The sequence below is a fragment of the Macrotis lagotis genome, chromosome 2 (assembly GCF_037893015.1).
Source record: "Macrotis lagotis isolate mMagLag1 chromosome 2, bilby.v1.9.chrom.fasta, whole genome shotgun sequence".
NCBI lineage: Eukaryota > Metazoa > Chordata > Mammalia > Peramelemorphia > Peramelidae > Macrotis > Macrotis lagotis.
The window spans coordinates 230,241,731-230,264,661 of record NC_133659.1 but is presented as its reverse complement, the minus strand read 5'-3'; the positions used below and the strand labels follow the sequence as shown (position 1 = coordinate 230,264,661).

The following is a 22,931-nucleotide window of genomic DNA, read 5'->3' as shown; positions in this document are numbered from 1 at the left end:
TGAGTAAATCTAGACTCCTCCAATAGTTCTCAAACTTTTAATTTTTATATTATTATTATTTTTAGGTATTTAATGAATTTTGATAACCTCATAAATGATTTTTTATTTATTCATTTACCCAGCAGTATCTCAAATTTTTTAAACTCAAAATCTCTTTACATTTTTAAAAACTGTTGAGGACTTCAAAGAACTTTTGTTTATATGGTTAATATTTCTCAATATTTGCTATATTATAGATTAAAATGGATGAGAGTTTAAAATATTTATTAATTCATCCAAATAACAAACTCATTATGCCTTAAGCATAAATGTAATATTTTAATAAAAATATCTATATTTTCCAAAATAGAAAAAATAGAAGAGTGCATTATTTTATACATTTTTGCAAATCTCTTTCAAGTCTGGCTTAATAGAAGATGGCTGGATTTTGATACCTGCTTCTGCATTCAATCTGTTGCAATATGTTGTTTTAGCTGATGTATATGAAAATAATCTAGCTTCTCACAGCATGTAATTGGAAAAAAGAGGAGTATTTTAATAGGCAAATAGCATCTTAGTATTACAATGAAAATTGTTTTGACTTCAGGAACCCCTGAAAAGGTCTCAGAGCTGAAAAGGTCCAGGGAGCACTTTGAAAAACACTGATCTGCTCCTTGCATCTGAAAAAATACAATTTGCATGAGTTGGTCCCTGAACCATAATTAAAGCAAGAAGATTGAAGCTTTTCTTCCAAGTGATGAAATTGAGAAAGTACTAACAAGACTTGCAATTCTTCACCAGTACAGAAACAAATGAATTTAGTCTTTAGTTAAAATAGAATACTACCGAATGTCTGGCTTCCACTCTCCCTACTCTAACACTAGCTTTTTACTTCTCAACTGAAATGGAGGCACATTTTGTACAGAGAGTGCAAACATTAAAATTATAACCTTATTTGTATCTTTGTAACATTCTCATAAACTTTGGTGATGTAGTTTCTGTTGTGTCCAAGAATATTGACCTAAGAGTATATTGTGATCAGGAAAGCTTATCAACTGAAGGGGAGAGGGACAAGGTTTAGGGGAAGATTCATTGTGCTTGGACCTGTCCATTACAAACACAGACATTAACTCCTCTTAGAGATACCACCTGGAAAGTATGACAGTGGAACTGATTTTCCTTAACCCTTGGGTCTTGAAGCACTCTGATGCTTTCCCTAGATTTTTTCAACATATCAGTGATCATGTGCAGAATTCATTGCTTACTAACTTAAGAGCATGAAGAAGCATTATCAAGTTAAAAAACATCTATATTAATCTATTTCCCTAATACACTAACTTCTTCACTCAGAATTTGGGAGCTAGAGGTAATCTTAAAAATGATTTAGATGATCATGTCATTTTTACAGGAGAGGAAACTGAGGACTAGAAAACTAAGGGGATCGGACAAGATTGGACAAGTTATTTTAGCAGAACAGGAATGAGAACACAAGTCCCCTGCTATCATTTTATAACCATCATTTTTCCACACATAATTCACAGATCCATATATCTAGCTCTAGTCTTTCTCCTATGCTGAAGTCTTGTATCACCAACTTAAGCATCTCAAACTGGATATCATATAAACATTTCAAAATCAACACATCTCAAACAGAATTCATTCTCTTTTCCCCAAAGATACTCTGTTCTGAATTTCCCTATTGCTTTTGAGGGTACTACTATCCTTTCAGACACCAAGATTCAAATCATCCTCAATTTGTTACTCTCCCAAATCCAATGTTTCCAAATCTTATTGTTTCTATCTCCATAACATTCTCTTTCACATATTCCTTACTCTTCAGTCTCATAGTCATCTCTTAGATACAAGCTTTCATCCCTTTCTGATTGTACTATTATCTCTTTTATTGGGTCTACCGGTATCAAATCTCTCCTACTCCAATGCCTCAGATACTTGTTAGATAAGTCACTTAACATCTGTTACTTAACTGTAAAATGAAAGGATTGAATTCAATGATCTCTAAAATCCTTTTCAGTCTTAAATCTCTAATTCTATGGTCCAGTCTCCCCAGAGTAGTCATATGGTTTCTTCCAGCACCAGTTCTGACATTGTCATCCCCTTGCTCAATTAACTCCAGAGTCTTTCTATAACCTCTTAGGATCAAACTCTTCTGTCTGACATTTAAAGCTCTTTACAACCTTCTTCCCTGTGACCTTTCCATTCTTCTCACATTATTGTTTTCCATAAACTCTACAGTTTAACCATACTGACCTACTTGCTGTTCCTCAAATATGATTCTCTATCATCCAACTCTATGCTTTTGCACTGGCTATTTCTATCCTTGTAATGCTCTTAAGTTAGTAAGCAATGAATTCTGCACATGATATTTCTCCTCATTTTCATTTATTGAAATCCTTGAATTTCCTTTAGAATTCAAGTCAAGTCCCAATTTCTACCTGAAACCTTTCTTGATTCCTGCATTTACTAGTGTCCTCCCTCTTAATTGCCTTCTATTTATCTTGGATGTGTGTATGTGTATATGTGTATCTACATATAAGTTTATTGGAATGTAAATGTTTACCTGTCTTTGCTTCTCCAGAATTTACAGTAAATATTAGTATTCTACTAAATACCTAAGAATATTTATTTATTGATACACCATAAGAGCTCTATGATGTGACACACAAGAAGAGAATAAACAAATCGTGTTTTAGAGCATATGCCCACAAGTTATTCCAAAAACTAACTTGAAAATAGGGGAAGATAATCATGTCATTTGGTAATGATTAAGTTAACTAATTCAAGTGCATAATTTAAATGAAGCCCTGACCCATTAAATCATTTCTACCATGTTTTCAGCCAAAAAATTCCCATCATTTGTGTATCTATGTCATTTATGTCTTTAGATAGAGATGTTGTCACTTTTATATCTTTGTAAATATAGCCTTTAAGGAATTAGGGTAAGATAAAATTATCCTATAGTTTCAGTGTGTCTTTAACAGATTAGTAGTTAGACCTACAAGATATAACTTGAACTAGGGTGATTCCCAAATGAGCAGGCTAAGGGGACAGGTATGAGAGATGTAAAGACAGAAAAAGCAAAAATTGGCAACTGATCAAGTATGTGGGGGAGGGAGAGTAAGAATTCAAGAAAGGACTTCCTTTTTTTATGAGAACACCAGAGGAGAAAGTTTTCAGATTTTCAATGATGTTGAGGCTATGCTGAGGGAAGGAGATAATACACAATACAATAATACAATACACAAGACAAATCAAATTGGGTAAATGAAGTATGTTAAATATATAAGAAAAGTACAAAGAATAACAGGAATTCTAGCAATCACTCCTAACAATGAACTCAGAAGGGATTGGCTAGACATGCTCTTAGCATTCAAGAGGCTACTGCCTCCCTTTGTTTTCCAAATCCCCTAAAACACCAGGAATGCCACCATCACAGTGGTTCATTTGATTTAGCACAAATTGTACCTTTAATGGGGATTGATGGAAAGCTAACCCTAGAAATCACCTAAATTAACCCTAGAAAACACCTAAAAGATTTAAGTAGATTTATCATATTTTTATAATGAAAACCAATCAATATCAAATTAGTAATTTTTGTTCAAAGTAATTTTCAATTCAGCAAAAGGTCAGTACTTCCTGAACTCCAGTAGAACTTCAGGACTTACACAATTGTTCAGGGAACATTAGCTCTGAATGTTCAAAGTACTGATTCCTACTACTAATCTCTCTTAACTTGTTCCCTATTACATTTTTGACCCTATTAGATACCAGTTTAGATAGTATGGTGTTTCCTAATTCTGACCCTTCTCTGGTAACCTAGACCTCATTCTACTAATTTAAGCTAGTTACTTAGTTTCATGTTTTCTGGATTTTACCCTAAATGTCTTTGAATTGAGGTCTTATCTCAAACCCATCTAGCTTCCTGTTTCTAGTTACTGCTTTTGCTCTGCCTTAACTTACAACTATAGATGCTAGTCCCAGAGATCCTGCTATCATGTTCTGAATCCTGTTTTGAGCCCAGAGTTTTGTTCATTTGGAACAGCGCCTATCATGTAAAAATTACTCTTGATAAAGGTTCTATAAGATGAGGAGTCACAGAAATTCATACAAATAATAAAAACTCTTAAGATAATGTCTACAGAGTAAGAAACAAAAAAGAAATTGAATAGATGTGTCATGGATAGCCTAATTACTGGTGTCCAGTGATAAGTAGGAATGGATGAATCTAATCTAAAATCTAATCTTTGCCAGAATCAGTAGATTTAATGGTTAATGATGAAGTAGAGAAGAATCAGGTTCCTTAATCTAAAACAACCTTATTTTTCCCACCATATCTTCCAGTACTTCTTACAGAGATAATCCATAGAAATGACTCATGACACATTTTCCTGCATAGTAGAGAACCTAGAAATATTTCAATCAGGAGAGAAGTATCCTACTTTACATGGATACTCAGACACTTCTCCAGCATACACACAAGATCAGAACTTCCCAAATCAGAAGGTAGAGGGATCCTTTAACAAGACTGACATTAGTAACAAAATAGATCCAGAGAGAACAGGCCTACATAAGCAAGGCTAACTTTCTTTGAGAAATACAAGCCTGGTAAGAGAATTAGGTGTAGTGAGGTACTTTTGCAAAGTTAGACAGTCTTTGTCACTAATTAGCTGTGAAAATACAGGGAAATTATTGTTCCTAAGTCTTACTTTGCTTATTAAAAAAAAAGTTGGTCTCAAAAGGTCTCAAAGGACCTTTCCAGGACTGACATTTTATGAATATGATTGGAGCATATTTTCATTTCAAAGACTTTGGAATATATGTATCTACATACCCCAATGAAATGAATTGAAGGATGGAGTTAATATCTTGGAAAAGGGGTATGGCTGAGTGAGAGAGTTTGGCAGCAAAAACTACCTTGGAGAGTTGTCAGATTGTCACATTGAAAATAGCTATTTTCATCCCAAAAATCTTTAGAATTTTTTAGATTAGGTTTAATGGGGGGGGCAGGGTTGTAAATAAGCACTTGTGCCTATTATATTAAGTGCTCACTTGATTCTCACAACAACCTTGGGAAGGAGGTATTGCTATTATTCATATTTTACAGTTGAGGAAACTGAGGCAGACAGAAGTTCAGAGACTTGCCCAGGCTCACAAAGCTAGTAAATGTCTGAGGCTGGATTTAAACTCAGATCTTCCTAACTACAGATCCAAAATTCTATCTACAGTACCAGCTAGATATCTATATCAAAATAAAGATCACTTATTTTCTCAAAGCTGAGCCATTTCAATTCTTAATCCTACTTACCTGGAAGGAGCCAATTGTTAACTGAATGAAGAGTCTTATATGTTTTGAAGAATTTTCAACTTGTTCATCAGTGACAAAAGAGAAGACTATTTCATGGAAACCCAGCAAAGGAATAAGGACCAATGTAGATTTTACCAATCTAAAAATTGCAAACAAAGTAACTGTTAAGTATAGTAATATTCAAAATCATTAAAACAGTAAATTAGAGGTATACTGACCAATTTCCATATTAAATCTGTTTAAACCAGTTGATACCATATTATTCCCTCTCTTAGCTATATTTATTTCTCCAATTTTATTCAGTATTCCTTGTGGGAAGAAGGGGGAAGGGGTTGCAAGACCTTTTCTTCTATTTTTGGCAAGGCAATGGGATTAAGTGATTTGCCCAAGGTCACACAGTTAGGCAATTATTAAGTGTCTGAGGCTGGATTTGAACTCCGGTCCTCCTGACTTCAGGGCCAGTCGGTACTTTATCCACTGTACCACCTAGCTGCCCCTGCAAGACCTTTAAAGATCCACTCTTAAAGATCCACTATATCCAGGATCTTTGTTCTCAGGAATTTCCCAAGAAATCTCTATTACTTGACTTTTTTTATCCTAAGTGGTAAAATATAGGCAAAGCATTTACTAGATATTCATTTAATTTACATTGTAAGATTTGTTCTTCCCACAGGTTGTGAAGCTGTATCACTTTTTAGAAAATGGTGCTTCTGGGGGAAGAGCCAAGATAGTGGGCATGAAGGAAGGAATTCCCAGAAACTCATTCCCCCCAAAACTCCAAAAATCATAAAATTATGACTCTAGCCAAAATGTAGAGGGGCAGAGCCCACAGAAGGATGGAGTGACACAATTTCCCAGCCCAGGACAACTTAGAAGTTCCACCGGGACCAGGGGTTGGAAAAAGCCATTGTGAGCACAGCCATAGCCACAGCACAGCTGGCCAAGTACCTAGATCCCCAGGAGCACCAAGTCCTTGGCAAAGGGGGTGGTTTCCAGACCTCCTGAGTGGGAACAGCTTAAAGGGATAGTGAGAGAACACTGTCACCCCAGAGTGAGTGCAGAGTGAGCACCAACCTCAGAACAACCGTGCAGTGAGACCCTGTAGCAAGGACCAGGGAAGCCAGCTTACACCTCCAGAGCACAGACCACAGATGGTAAGAGGGTCTGGGAAGACTGCAGAGGTCTCTCTACTCTCCTTGGGGCAGGACTTAGCTATTTTCCCCATACCCAAATCCAGGTTTCAATTTGAGCTCCCATTATACCATAGCCAAGGAGGGACTCTCCTTATAGCTCCAGGGCAGCAGGGAGGGCCTGTGGTCATCCACATACCAAAGCAAAGGCAAGAGAGCAAAGTCTCTCATAAGACCTTGGAGGAATTAAGGTCCCTGTGGGTTGTCCCAAAAAACCCCCAAAGCCTTGGAAATGCAGTAAATCAGTCAAAGGCTGAGGAAATGAGCAAACAAACAAACAAAAAAAAAAAAATGAAGACTCTGACCATAGAAAATTACTTTGGTCCCATGGAAGATTCAGAAAATGACAAAACTGAAGCTTCTGTACCCAAAATGTTCAAGAGAAATAGAAAATGGTCTCAGGCTATGGGTGTGCTCAAAAAAAAAGACTTTGAAAAGCAATTAGGGGAGGTAGAGAAAAAATTAGGAGGAGAAATGAGAGATGTAGATAAATAATGAAAACCAAATCAACAGCTTAGTGAAAGAAATACAAAAAATACTGAGGAAAATAATGTAAAAACCAGTTTAGGCCAAATGGGAAAAGCAAAACAAAAGGCAAATGAGGAAAAGAATGCCCTTAAAAAGTAGAATTGGTCAGCTAGAAAAGGAGATAAAAAGGCTCTCTCTCTCTGAAGAAAATAACTACTACTTCAAATGCAGAATGGAGCTAAAGGAAGCCAATGACTTTGAAAGAAATCAGGAAGAAATAAAACTATCGCCCCCCCCAAAAAAAAAACAAAGCAAAAATTAGAAGAAAATGTGAAATATCTCATTGGAAAAAACAACTGACCTCGAAAACAGATCCAAAAGAGATAATTTAAAAAATTATTGGGCTACCTGAAAGTCATGACCAGGAAAAGAGCCTAGACTTCATTTTTCAAGAAATAATACAGCAAAATTTCCCTGAGAGCCTAGAAGCAGAGGGTAAAATAGAAATTGAGGGAATTCACCAGTCACCTCTTGAAAGAGACTCCTAAAGAAAAACTACCAGGAATGTTATAGCCAAATTCCAAAACTAAGTTAGAGGAAAAAAACTAAAAGCTGCTAGAAACAAACAATTCAACTACCATAGCTCTATAGTCAGGATTATATATTAAGGACTTGTAAGGCTTGGAATATGATATTCCAGAAGGCAAAAAAGATCTTAGTTTACAACTGAGAATCAACCACCCACCAAAACTGAATATCCTCTTTTAGGGGAAAAGATGAACTTTTTTTTAGGTTTTTGTAAGGCAAACAGGGTTAAGTGGCTTGCCCAAGGCCACACAGCTAGGTAATTATTAAGTGTCTGAGATCGGATTTGAACCCAGGTACTCCTGACTTCAGGGCCAGTGCTTTATCCACTACGCCACCTAACCACCCCAAAGATGAACTTTCAATGAAACAGGGGACTTTCAGACTTTCCTAATGAAACATCCAGAGTTGAACAAAAAGTTTGATCTCCAAGTATAGGACTCAGGTGAACCATATAGAGGGTGGACTAACTAAGAGGAACTTAATAATGTTTAACTATTTGTATTCCTGAATGGGAAGAAGATACTGATGACTCACATGAACTTTTTCATTTATAAGAGCAGTTAGAAGGAGCATATATAGACAAGGCATAGTAAGGAGTTGAATATAATGGTATAATATAGTAAAAAAATGGAGTCAATGGGTGATAAATGAAACTACTGGGAGGAAGAGAAAGGAGAAGGGGATAAGATATTTCACACAAGAGTCAAGAAAATCTTTTTCAATGGGGGAAGGTGAGTGGTAATGAATGAGCCCTTCATTCTCATCAGAAATAGCTCAGGAAAAAAAATAAATAAAATAAAAAGAAATGGCTCAGAGAGGAAATAACATGCACACTTAATAGGGTATAGAAATCTATGTTACCTTAAAGAAAAATGAGAGGAAAGTGATGGGATAAGGGGGACTGGGGGAGAGAAGAGGGGAGTAGGAGATAGAAGGGAGGGAAGATCATGCAAGAGGGTACTCAGATACAAATCATTTTTGAAGGACAGGGTAAAAGGAGAGAGAGAATAAAATAAATGAGAGTGGGAAGGAATAGAGTGGAGGGGAAATATAGCTAATAATAGCAATTGTGGGAAAAAATATTGAAGCAACTTCTTTGGTGAACTCATGATAAAGAAGGCAATTCATCCCAGAAACAGAGCCATTGGAATCTGAACAATGACTGAAGTACATTTTTTTCTCTCTCACTTTTCTTGAGGTTTCTCATCTTTTTTGGAGGGTTTATGTTTACTCTTACAACAAGATTATTGTAATAATATAAAATAAATAAACCAAAAACAAGGAAAAGCAGAAAATGGTACTTCTGTATTGATGCAAGTGGTTAGAAGTTTTGCAGTGAAAATATATGATTTTCTTATAACTTTCATGAAGCATAAAGAAGTAAGTGTTCAAAAGGTAACTTCAAATGAAAAATCTGTGAATATTTTCTCCAAGAAAACATTTTAGAAGTTCACATGGTGTGAAATATTTTTTATACACTGTAACTGAAACATCTCAAAATTCAATGTATAATTAAGCATTTCAAAGTCTGTGGTAGTCATCATATCAAAGTATGGTATCACTGACAGATATGAGGCATCATCTGAGAGCCTGGAGGGGACATATCTTTTCAAACCCATTAATTTAGTATTTGCTGCTACTTGGTAGCAGTTATAAGCAGAATTATTTGTCAAAACCATAGATCCCCTCAATCTACAGCTATGCATTTGAGAATCATTTGGAAAAGTATATTTCCTGGTTTCTGGCAATATAAAAGGACTGTGCCAATCATAAGATCCCTCATGCAAATCTCCTTTGCCCTATAAAGTTACTGTCCTAATTTAGGTTTCATTATCTCCTGAATTGGTGAAATAATCTTCTAATTAGTCTTCTTCATCAAGACTCTACAAATCCATCCATTCTCCACTTGGCTGCCAAGGCAATTTATGTAAAATTTAGCTCTGACAATATCACCCCCCCACTCAAAAAATTTCAATGATTAACTATTAGCTCTAGGATCAATTGAAAAGTCTTCATATGTTTTTTAAATTCTTTAACAACTTGGCATCTTTGTATATCATCACCTATAACTATTGGTTCCAGGGACCAAGTGTAGGCATTCAGTCAGATATAGACATAAAATCAGGACAGTTATCCTACTGAATAACTAAGATTAACTTACTTTAGCAGAGTAATCACAAAAACTCACTGTTGGAAGGAATTCCAGAGGTCAATTTATGAGCATAGGTCTAGAGCTAGAAGGGACCAACAATAAAGACTCAATGCTCTCTACTATGTTAGCAAGAGAGTATCTAACCTTTACTTTAAGACTTTCAGTTGTACTGAAGGTTTAAATACTTCACAGTCTGAATCAGTTTCTTATCTCTTCTCACTAAAGAATAGTTGTTGTACCTTAATGAGGGCAGAATTAAGTAAAGTCCTTTTTGTCTATTTACTGTTTTGTTCTGTTTGGAGACTGAGAACTTTAGCCTCTATGGCACATATAGACATCGAAAAATTACTGTTAAAGTGTCAAATGATTGGAGAAAACTGGCCAGAGCTCTGTTTTGACTTAAAAAGATTTCAGTATTTATAGAGAACTGGCTCTGGAGTTAGAAGGACCTGAGTTCAAATTCAGCCTCAGTACTTGACACTAGCTGATCCTGGACAATTCACTTGATCCAACTGCCTTGCTTAAAAAAAAGAAGAAGAAAGTTTTGAATATGTCACTCTCGATTCTAGACATTTGCATATTGATGGACAGGACTGTGCCTATATCGACAACAGAGTGGATCTGAGAGACTGGGATAATTGAGACAGTCTTTTTCTGGCTTCCTGCTTTAAGATAGAATATATGTGATTCCAGATCTTCTTCAGAGAGAAGCCTTTATATTGTTTTCTTGAGTCTTATCTTGGAAAGTCAAATTTTCTATTTAGTTCTGATCTTTTCATCAAGAATACTTGAAAGCACTCTATTTCATTAAATATCCATTTCCCCCTTTCCCGAATATTTAGATTCAGTTTTGCTAGATAAGTGATACTTAGTTATAATCCTAATTTCTTTACCCCCATATTCCAAACCCATATATCCTTTAATGTAGAAGCTGATAAATTTTATGTTATCCCAACTGTGACTTAACAATACTTGAATTTTTCTTTTCTAGCTGCCTCAATATTCTCTCCTTGACCTGAGAGTTCTAGCATTTGACTAAAATATTCCTGGGAGTTTTCATTTTGGGATCTTTTAGGAGGTGATAGATGGATTCTTTTCTTTTCTGTTTTATCCTCTGGTTCTAGAATATCAGGGATGTTTTACTTAATAATTTCTTTACTGATGATGCCTTTGCTTCTTTTTTAATCATGGCTTTCAGATAGTCCAATAATATTTGAATTATCTTTCCCAGATCTATTTTCCAGGTCAATTGTTTTTTTCAATGAGATATTTCATGTTGTCTTCCCTGATCCTCTAAGTTATAAAGTTCATTCTTTTAGTTCATACTTTTGGTATTGTGTCTTGATCTCTTATAAAACCATTAGCTTACATTTGTTCAATTCTAACTTTAAAGAATTATTTTCTTTCCATTTGACCAAATCTGCTTTTGAAGGGGTTTTTCCCTTCAGCAAATTTTTGTGCCTTTTGGCCAATTCTGCTTTTTTCAAATTAGTCTTCTCCTTGAAGGCTTTTTGTACTTCTTGTACTATTTAGTCTATTCCTCTTATAAAGTTCTATATTCTTCAATTTTTTTGAGTCTTCTTCTTTACCAAGGTGTTGACTCTTTTTTCATGATTTTCTTGCATCACTCTCATTTTTCTTCCACCTCTCTTACTTGATTTTCAAAATCATTTTTTGACCTTCCCATGGCCTGGAACCAATTCCTGGGTTTTTTTTGAGGCTTTGGATGTTGGAGTTTTGACCTTGTTATCTTCTTTTGAGTGTGTGCTTTAATCTTCCTTTGTCACTACAGTAATTATCGATGGTCAGAATTATTTTCTATTGTTTGCTCATTTTCCCAGTCTATTTCTTGACTTCTAATGCTTTATTAAAATAGAGCTCTATTTCTGGAATGGAGGACACATTGTCCCAAGCTTTAAGGGCTTTGTGCAGCTATTTTCACAGATACAGGGACCTGTAAATTTTTAGTTCTTCCAAGGTGGTATGATCTAAAAAGAAGTACATTTACTATTCTTTAAATCTGTGCTCTGGTCTGTGAGTGATGATAGACACTCTTCTGCCTAGCACTGTGACCAGGTTCCTTGCTCCATAAGCTCTACTATGCTTTTTCTCCTTCTCACCTGGGAATTACTACCCAGATCTGTGATCTAGATCTGAGTATGGGCAAAGCAACAGAGTCCTTCCCCAAGTGGTAGCAAAGAGACACCTGTAATCTCATTCTGGTCAGTTGTTTAACCCCCTGGCCATCTACAGCCTGTAAGCTCCAAAAGTAGAAGCTACTTTTGCTGATTCAATGACTCCCAAGGCCTGTTCCTGGTTTGTATGGGGGGGGGGGGGGGGGTGAGGAGAGAAGTTCTAGTCTGCACTGATATAACCACCACTGTACTGTGTTCCACTCACACCCAGGTGTGATAGACTTTTTCTTGCCAATCTTCTAAATTGTCTTTGGCTGGAAAATTATTTCAGTCCAACCTTTTGTGAGTTCAATCATTCCAGGAATTGTTTTATAGCATTATTTAAAGGGAGTTGAAGTGATTTGAGGGAGAGCTTAGGCTCTTTTCTCTACCACCTTGGCTCCACCTATGTTGCTTGGCTTTTTAAAGTTTTATTAAACCCTTTTGTTTTTATATTTCAAACATTTCCAGGTATACCTGCACCAGTCACACCCCATCCCAATTTAGTGAGACATCCCTTGTATCAGAGAAAAATATTTAAGCAAAACCAGTTGGCATAGTCTCTACTGCTAATAGTGTGTTAACATCCCACACCTATGTCCTTCCATCTCTTCAAGAAAAGGAGGATTGGATTCCTTAACTCTTTTCTGGGGTCGATTGGTCAGAACAATTATATAACATTTGACTTCATTTTAGGGATCTTTGGACTTAAATTATTGCAATTATGTATACTGGTTGCCTCTCATTTGATACAAGAGCCCTGTAAGTTAGATGCTATTAATATTACTCTCATTTTACTGCTGAGAAAACTAAGGCAGATAGAAGTTAAGTGTTTTTGCCCAGGGTCACACAGTTATCTGAGGTTGGATTTGAATTCCCTTCTTTCTGACTCCAGGATAAGCATTCTATCCAATGTGTCAACTATCATGAGGATAATAACCTTAATACTTATCTCATTGGGTTATTGTATCAAATGAGATAATATATGTAGAGTGCTTTGCAGAGCTTAAAGGGATTTATAAATGTCAGCCATTCCATTCTCAATGCATTATGCCTGGGGCAGCTAGGTGGCACAGTGGATAAAGCACCAGCCCTGGAGTCAGGAGTACCTGAATTCAAATTTGACCTCAGACACTTAATAATTACCTAGCTGTGTGGCCTTGGGCAAGCCACTTAACTCCATTGCCTTGCCAAAAAACAAAACAAAACAAAACAAAAATACATTATGTCTGGCAGTTTAGGAATTTAGATGCATATCTATGCCAACAGTCCCCTTTGTCCACTCACCTGTATGTATAATCACTGAAGCACATTTGATGAGCTTTGAGCTTAGACATGAGCAACCTGAGAATTTTCAGAAAGATCCAGAAATTGACCTATAAAAAGAACAAATACAAGTGAGTAAATGATGTATACAAAGTCCTGGGAGCAATTGTATTAAATCATTTACTCTCAGACTTCTAAATCAGGAGACTCTTGAGTTTACTTTCACATCTTGAAATACCTCTTTTTCTTTTAGGTCTGCTTTTCTTTTTTAGATTTTTGAAAAAATTTATTTAAGGCATTAGGTTTAAGAGTGACTTGCTCAAGATCACATAACTAGGCAATTATTAAGTATCTGAGGTTGGATTTGAACTCAGGTCCTCCTGACTCTAGGGCTGGTATTCTATCCACTGCATCACCTAGCTGCCTCCTAGGTCTATTTTTCAAGACTCCTCATTCTGATGAAGACTTCCCTGATCCTCTAAGTTATAAGTATTCTCCCTTTCTAATTCTTATGCTTTCTCAGAGGACCTTTCTCTGATGCTTATCCTATTTCTCCTGTATATCACAATTAAATGTGCAGTTTCTTCTCAATCAGTCTGAAATTTTCTTAAGGGTAAAGACTATGTCTTTCCATCCTTGTATTCCCACTTCCTCACATTGTGTCACAACATAAGAAACACAAGTTGGAAATCTAAGCATTTAAATAATGTTTTGTTTGATTTTTTTCCTCCCTCCCTCCTTCCTGCCTCCCTTCCTCGCTCCCTTCCTCCCTCCCTTTCTCCCTCACTCCTTCCTTTCTCCCTCCTTTCCTTCCTTCCTTCCTTCCTTCCTTCCTTCCTTCCTTTCTTTTTTCAGACCTGTGATTTCATCTGGGTAATGAGCTCCAGATTAGGAACATCCTCTATTAGTGCAAATTGATAGCTCTTTTACAACTTAAGAGAGTTGCCTGAATTCATGATGAAAAATATTATCCAAATTCAGCAAAAGAACAGAATTTGAATGTAGATGGAAATCTATTTTTCATTTTTTTTGTGTGAAATTATTTTGGGGGGAAATGGATTTGTTTCTTTTTTTTTTACAGCATGACTAATATGGAAATATGTTTTACGTGACTGCCCACATATAACCTTTATCAAATTATTTCTTATTTCAGGCAGGGGGCAAGGAAGGACAACATTTGAAACAAAAAATCTTTTAAATGAATGTAAAAAAGTCTTGTAATTGGGGAAAATATTATTAAAATACTATAAATTTAAAAAAAAGAATTTCCTGGTGAGAGGTTAGATTGACTTTGCTAGTGTCATATAGCCAGGATGTGTCAGAGGTAAGAAATTTGAAATCAAGTCTTCCTGACTCTAAGAGCATTCTGTATCCTTATACCACACTGATTCTCACTAAATCACATAATCTTGTTCTAAATACCATAGAATTAAAATACTTGATGAGATCTTGAGAGATTATTTTTTCATTCTTTTTCAAGGAAAAACTATTAAAATCAACCAAAAATTTGAGGAAGATAACTACCTAACATTTTCCTGAAAATCTCTACATTAATATATTCCATATCCTATAACCCATAACTTAATTATTGGTATTTTAAATATGAGATTTTCATCCACAACAGATGTTAATAGTATCTAACTACATTGTGCAATCTTATCACATGACATTACTTTGACCCAATTGTGTCTATTGGAATCACTGTTAATAGGAACTCATCAGTGGGTGAAGGGTCAAGGGACAGGAGTGACCTATAATATTATTAGTACAGAGCCACAGAATTGCTTATAGCACCCAAGGTAACAGCTGCTCTCTGGGAATCCAGCCTACCAGTGTGTCTGCCAGCTAGGGGATCAGTCCAAAGTACACAAAAATTTAGATAAGATGCTCCAAGCTATGCCATAAATCAGATAAAGGTATCTAAGCTAAAAACTGACTGCTTTAATATAATCAATTCATTTCTTTTTAGGTCTTCCTCTTAAGAAATGTCAAGCAACATCCTAAACCTGATTCTACTGAAGTAGGGAGACCATTTAGGAAGCTATTGAAAAAATTCAGAGAGGTGGTAATGAGGCTTCTCTCCCCACTTTTCTCTGTGCCTTTATTTTTCTTTTTAGAGGTGGCTAGAAAGACTGAATTGAATGCTATATCTTGAGTCAGAAAGACATGAGTGAAAGGATTATCTCACAGAAATCACAAAATATTCTAGGGTACATGGAACAAGTCAAAGGGTTAAGATAGAAAGCATCCAGGATTCTATTGTGGTGGGTAGATCAAGAATGTGAACAGACTTGTGAAGGCAATGGAATGCCCCCTGTGAGCTTAGAATTTGGGTTTAGCCCCAAAGCACTGTTAGGAAGGACCCTATTCTTCCTCAGAGAAGGGAAAGCTCTAGTAGTCTCTGTTTGTTTGATGTGAGGTCATAATCATTGAAAAAAAAGTAAAGAAGATATGCAAGCAGGTATCTTTTAGTTATGCTAGTACAAGTAATAAACAATGATTATATATATATATATATATATCAACTGCAAATCTATTATTTACAGCTTACTATTCTTTTAAAATATATAATAAAGTTATCATATAAATTTTAAAACAAAGACATGAATTTAAATTTGACCTCAGTCATTTATCAGTTGTATGATGTTGAACTTCTATCTGCTCCAATAAAATGGAAATGAAAATAATACCTATTTTTCAGGTTGTGAGGATAAAATGAAGTAATATTTGTAAGGTACTTCATAAATCTTAAAGTGCTTTTTAGATGATAAGTTATTATTTCTTCCTCTGTTTACACATGCATGCACACATATACAACTGGGTATTACAGTGGTTGGCCTCAGGACACTAATTGGGTGATGCTAGGAAAGTCATTTAACCCTGTTTGCTTTAGTTTCCTTATTTGGAAACTGAGCTGGTGAAGGAAATACTAAATAACAGCAATGTCTTTGCCAAGAATACCCCAAATGGGGCAGTTAGGTGATGCAGTAGATAGAGCATGGGCCCTGTAATCAGAAGGACCTGAGTTCAAATCCAGCCTCAGACACTTAAAAATTATCTAGCTATGTGACCTTGGGCAAGTCACTTAACCCCACTGCCTCACAAAACCTAAAAAAAAAATACCTCAAATGGATCATGAAGAGTCAGACACGACTGAACAATGTATGTGCATGTATAAACATTCATATTGCTTTCAACTTCTTACAAGGACAACCAAAGAGTATATGAACACTAAGGGATTCATGTTGGAATTGTGTTAAGAACAGAACCCCTTAGATTGGGCTTGATAGAAAGAAAACTCTCTAGATTTGCTCCCTAAAGATCTAAACTCTGAAACTTGCTACCAAGTTAGGCAAGCAAAGTCATTCTAGCATTTCTGTTTTTCAACTCTCACCTAATCTTAAAATGTTTGGTCATCATCCAGTACAAAATGTTTTTCTCTGTAAGTAGGGCATGCCAGATGTAAGGTTCTACTCTTGATAGTTTAGCTCTTTCATATGGAAAAGTTTGAGACTGATGATAGAAAAGCAACTTTTATATGAAGAAAAATAATTAAATCAGCTCTCAAAGGACATAAGTATTGTCTCTTTCATAGGTGAATAATTTTGTGTGTCAAATGAGAAAAGAACTTCAGCTTAATAAAAATTGCTAAAGTCCTATTTTTAAAAAAAAAAAACTAGTTTTTAGTTGGGACATGAGCAATTTATAGTGTAAAATGAAATATGGCATCAACAAAGAGGCTTAGATCACCTTGTAAAAAATGTAAGACAATGCATCTTTTGTATGTGAAAAGTGTGATGATTTAGGGGCAAAGAAAAACTCTTTATTTATTGAAAACTGATAAAATGTAAGTATGAAAAAGTTTTCAAGGACACAAGTTGTGGAGGACTATTCTGCAGGGCATTATGGTTCCTAAGTTAATTTGCATGTAATTCTTGTAAAACAAGAAAACACAAAATAAAAAAATCACAAGTTTAAAAACTATGTGATACAGGGGGCAGCTAGGTGGCACAGTGGATAATGCACCGGCCCTGGAGTCAAGAGTACCTGGGTTCAAATCCGATCTCAGGCACTTAATAATTACCTAGCTGTGTGGCCTTGGGCAAGCCACTTTACCCCATTTGCCTTGCAAAAAACTAAAAAAAAACCTATATGATGCTTAAATAAATATTGTTGATTTGGTCAGTTTTACCTTACAAGTGAAAAGTGAATTGCTCAAATACCATACTTAGATATAAACCACTAAAAGCTGTTTTTTTTTAAATAAGACAACAATCCACAAAAGAATAGGTGAAGTGGTCAAGTGTGTTTGGAGTGGTTGAGAAAAGGGCAGTTTTGTCTTTGGCATAGCTCTATGATGAGAGTAAGATCAGTCAGGTAAAATGAATTGCTAAATGATTAAAGAGAATCTGGATCTCATTGGTCCAGATATAGCTACTTCCCTTCAGCATGACCTCTAGTATGAGGTATAGACTCTTCCAAGTGCCTCTGGTGATAAAAGTAGAAAAGGGAAAAACAGATTTTGAGATCTAAGTGGATAATAAAGAATACTTTTGTGTAAAGAGAATTCTAAGCTCAGAGAGAGCTTCATAGTTCTATTACTTTAAGTATAACTTCCAATTCGACATTCCTATACCCTTCTAGGTTGAAAGTAAGTTGAAAAAGTTGTTCAAGCTTTGTCCTTTTGAGAATAGAAGAAGGAGCTTTGCCTAAATCAAAAGCTGTAAAGATCAGAAGAGGAACAATAAACAGAGAAGTACTTTGCTTTATTCACATGTTCATGAATTAACCCATAACAGCTAGGTCTGTAGTCTAGAGTTATGTTATTCCAAGCACATAGCTTTCCCTCATTCATATGCTTCTCTCCTAGATTTTTGTGTGTGCCCACTCTCCCACAGATGCTGAGTGCATTGGCGGGAAAATAAAACTCAGGTCTGTATAGATTATAATTTATTTGGTTTTTTTCTGTATTTAATTTATGAATACCTGGTATCAGGATTTCTTTTGTTCTTTTGCTAAGTAAATTGTGATGTTTAAGATCTAAAAGTGTCATTATTATAAAAAGCTGGATTTTTTGGTAAACCGTTTTTGTAAATGAAGAGCTAAATTGGTGAATAGGCATGGTATATTCCCTCACAACATTGCTACCATTGGGCCTCTGAGAGATATTACATGTAGCAAATTGTGAAATTCTTTCCTGGGAACCTAAATATTCCAAAAGGGAGACAGCTAGCCAGAGATAATAATGATTAAGCATATATATATATATACCTATATATATAGGTATATATATATATATATACAGTGTTGAAAGGTAAAAGGCACTGTAATGTGGAAGGTTCACACCAAAGACATCTCAACTTGAGATACTGTAGCAGTAGCCATTTATTCCACAATAACCCAATAACTCTAGGATTCAGGGTTTCCTAGTGAAATTACCAAATTTTATTTTATTTTTTTGAATTTCCAATTTTCTAGTAAATCTAAGCAAATGAATGGCTTAGGATCAAATGTTGGCAGCTTATGTTTTGCTGACTTCTTTATAAATGAGCTCCTCAAAACTGCACAAAGTGAAAATGACCCTAGTTAAAGTTGTAAATCTTTTATAAAGTGCCAAATGTTCTCACATCTAAAAAAGGTGAAAATGAAGCCATAGAGATCGATATGTGTGTACTTTCTCAGTTTTTAAATTTTCTCATAAATCTAACAAATTTACTGGTCTAAAAAAAGGCATACCCTTTGATCCTTAGAGTTATGCACCAAGTATTACTCAGTGTGGTATTGAGGATAGTAGATTAGTTTCAAAATTAGGAAGAACTGGATTCAAGTCCCAGCTCTGACACAGACACTTTTTGCTTTTTGTAAGCTATTCCACATCAACTCAAAAAGGAATTTTTATATAATGCGAATTATGTAATTTGTAGGATGGAGGCTGCTGTGGAGGAAGGGGATACCGGGTTCAAGAACATATTGGTGCTATAGACAGAAGTAAGAGGAAAAGGAAGAAGACACAGAATTCTGGCCAAAACTGAAAGGAAAAAAATGGAGGAGGGAGGCAGAAACTAACAGGGTGGGCAAAGAAGTGATCTCTAGGCAATGGAAGTCTCAAGTTGCCTCCAATCTGTTGGCTGCAGTGGTATTCTCTCCACTGAGCATTCTTCAGCTTTCACTTGAAGGGAATATTATTTAGGATTCTTTGTTGTAGTTTTTTGTTTTTGTTGGGGTGCAGGGGAAAAAGTCCAAGGAGCTGAAAGATAGGAGTAGAGAGAGTACAGTACTGTTCAGTCAAATTAACATAAATTTTTTTTATGTGAATTTCTTTCAGAATTCTTTGTAAAGTCAAGTCAAATTTGCTTACTTAAAGCTAGAATTGTCTGTACTTCTTGTATGACCCTGGGCAAATCTCTTAACCTCCCAGTGTCCCAGGAGACTATTTAAAACTCTTAAGGCAAGCTCTTTAAGATGCTGGGCCAGTATAGATATAGATCTGCATACTTAGAGGGAATTTACTCTCTGTATATTAGTTCACTCTCTAATCTGGTTCCCGCCCCCAAAAGAAATATGTATCTACTTTGTTTTTATTATGCTGGTGCTTGACAACTTTGGGTCTTCTTAAGTAATAGCTGACATTTATAGAGAACTTCAAGTTTTGCAAGATATTTTCTATGCATCAATTCATTTGACACATTGCTATGAGGCAAGTATTATAGGCATTCTCGCTCCCATTTTACAAGCATAGAGCCTGAGATTTAGAAAGGCTAAATGAAAGTAATCCAGCTAGTATCAGAGTTAGAATTCAAATCCTATCTCTAAAACTGTTCTCATGATTCCAAGTCCTGTGTCTCCCCTAAGAAGGTATACATAAGCATGAGGCTTGTGTGTAGTCAATAATTTTGGCATCTGTTGTTTCTTTGACCTGAGTCATATTTCTCAATATGTTTTTAACCATCCTTTCCAATGATCACCTTTGAATTGATATGATTATTTATTAAAGAACATGTACATAGAATTCTATTTGAAGAGCCTTAACAAGTCATTTACAGAATTTCTTTACTTCCTCATTCCCTGCAACAGCTAATGGAATGAAAGTTATAATTATCTTCATGGTGATGTTTTTACATTTGCTCTTCATGAGAACCATCATATAAATTGATCAATTGTCTCATAAAATAATGCTTTGGACTCTCAGGCTGGTACCAATTCTTTAAGCTGCTTCTCCAAGGAGATCTTGTGAGATATTGTTCCATTTATTTGTAACTTCCTTACCTCTGATTTTATTTGTTGTGAAAATTATTTAGTTTCCCCAGAAAGAAACCAACTTGATTTTTGAACAAGGATCTCACATTTAGAGTACTAACAATTTAATCGCTATGTATAGACTATCTAAAAATGAAATGATTCATAACACTCTCTCCTATTTTATCAGACTCTGGGCTTCTTCTGATTGGTGAGAATTTACAAGATCTTGTCCAGTCACAGAACTATGATGTCACTTCCTGGCCATTTTCATGCCATGCTAACTACTCTACTTTTCAGCTTTAGCTCTGAATCCAGAAACCACACAAATGCTATCATTCTTTAGGGTTTCTTCTTCAAAACTCTGTTTACACTAAATCAGGTCCCAAATATTGCTTCCTTATTCCTTGGGGTTTCTTTGGAATATGAAACTATCATTTTCATAAAAATGAGTTTCTCAAAAAAAAAAAGTAAGTAAAACAATGAAAACTTAAATGCTATAAAACCTTTAGCAGAGTTTCTTAGCCTGGTGTAATAGACTCCTGGCAAGTTTAGTGAAAACCATGGACCCTTCTCAGAATAATGCTTTTTAAAATGCATAAAATAAAATATACAGCATTATGAAGGAAATCTAAGTTGGTGAAAATAAAGATATCAATTTTTCTTAATTTAAGACATTTTCTCTCTTTTTGTGGTCAGAAAAGGCATTTTCTCTTGAGGGATAAAAGACATCATGTCCTAACTGATTTTTATCATGTCCACCAGGTTGCAACAGATTTTGTTCATGCTCAACCCCTCAAGAGGCACTGAACATTCTTTGCCAGAAAATTAAGAGAAGATATGGTTCTTACTGTAATTGAAAGAAATATTGGTCCTCTGATGATCCACCAGATATTTTTATTTTTGTGTGTCTTCCAGCACCTATGAAGAAATAACACACAGAAGGGTAGGTTTAGAAATGAGGAAGACATTAAAAGAAAAATATTCTGTGTCCCCAGATACTTCATTGCAGAGACTACTATTTCCCACAATTAACTGTATAAAGTAAAGCATAAAATGATGAGAAAAAAAAACACTGTCTAGTTTTGAGGAAGGCTCCTATCTTTTACTAACATGGGTCAAAAGTTAACTAGGAGGAGATGGGATAGAGATGGGTCTGGGAGCTGTCCAATGTAAAGAATGACTGAGTGGGGGGTGAGATTGTCTATAGAGGCAAGAAAGATAGCCTTAAAGCCTGGTCAAAGAGAGAAGGGGGAATAGGAATGAGGTATAGAGTTCTTTTAAGAGAAAGAAGATAGGGGTGGCTAGGTTGTGTAGTGGATAAAGCACCGGCCCTGGAGTCAGGAGTACCTGGGTTCAAATCCGGTCTCAGACACTTAATAATTACCTAGCTGTGTGGCCTTGGGCAAGCCACTTAACCCCGTTTAAAAAAAAAAGATAAAGAGGATGGTAATGATGAGAATTATGATGCTTCCTTATATTTTTCTGCTATGTTTAATTTGGAAAAGTGATTTCAATTTAATTTTGCAATTATTTATTAGTTATCTACTATTTAAAAGATAACTGTGCCAGATAGTGAGAATTTGAAAATTTAGCAGCATGGCTATTTCCCCTAAGGAACTTACAATAGTAGAAAAGGGGAGTGATTTGTGACAATCATTTATTCTTATTATGTGCCTGGTACTTTACTAGAGGCCAAAGATACAAAGACAAATTGGAAACAATCTGGAAAAGTTGATAGATGGAAGGAAGAAATGAATCAGGTTATGACAGGGCAGGTTCCAGAATCACTGCAGGAATTGTTCTATATAAGAAAACTTGGACTGAGAAGGTGAGTGACTTGTCCATGTTATCTCAGCTTATAAGTGTAAGAAGTAAGATTAGTACCCAGGTATAATACCAGTTATTCCTGACCCCATGACTATTTCTGCATCCACTTAGCTATCTCCAGCTATTAAATAGAGCTTTTGATTTTGCCTTGACTTTTTTTTAAACTGTGTGACTTTAGGCAAGTAATTTAACCTCTTTAAACTTTGGTTTTCTCATATGCAAAATATAAAAATCATTTCTGAGTCCTCTTCCAAATCTAAATCTATGAACCTATGAATAAGGAAAAGCAACCCATGTGAAGCAAAAATTATGATCCGAGGCATTAAACATTATGATATATCCATATATATCAATAAAGAGAAGGCAGGAGATAAAATCTAAAGTAAATGGTGCATGGTCAAACTTTGACAGACCCTTAAAAGCAGACAGAGAAGTCTGAATGTCATAGCATAGGCAATGAGTAACCTGTAGCAGAGAATATAGTGTTTTTGAGATGAACAGCCTGGAGACAGGAAGACATTTTAGAAGGTTTTGTAGTGGTTTGGGTGTGAGGTTGTGAGAAGTGGAGAAGAAATGGAGAAGAAAATAGAGGGGAAAAAAGCAAAATTGAAAGTCATTGTTAAGGTAGTCTTACTTTAACATCTCCATCCTGAGAAAGAACTAGCCTGGATCTATTTCTTCCTCTCTATGGTACTTTCCAGCTCTGAAGTTCTGCTACTCTTTCT

At 35.5% G+C, this 22,931-nt stretch overlaps 1 protein-coding gene across 1 annotated transcript in view; it reads right to left on the bottom strand.

Annotated features, from left to right (window-relative positions):
• GLP2R (glucagon like peptide 2 receptor) overlaps positions 1–22,931 on the bottom strand; it is a 79,125-nt gene that overhangs the window by 12,747 nt on the left and 43,447 nt on the right. The window contains exons 9-11 of the mRNA XM_074220640.1: positions 21,228–21,297; positions 13,162–13,250; positions 5,303–5,441 (exon numbers count right to left, since the gene is read on the bottom strand). Of these exons, the coding sequence (XP_074076741.1) occupies positions 5,303–5,441; positions 13,162–13,250; positions 21,228–21,297 (298 nt within the window). The remainder of the gene's footprint in view (positions 1–5,302; positions 5,442–13,161; positions 13,251–21,227; positions 21,298–22,931) is intronic.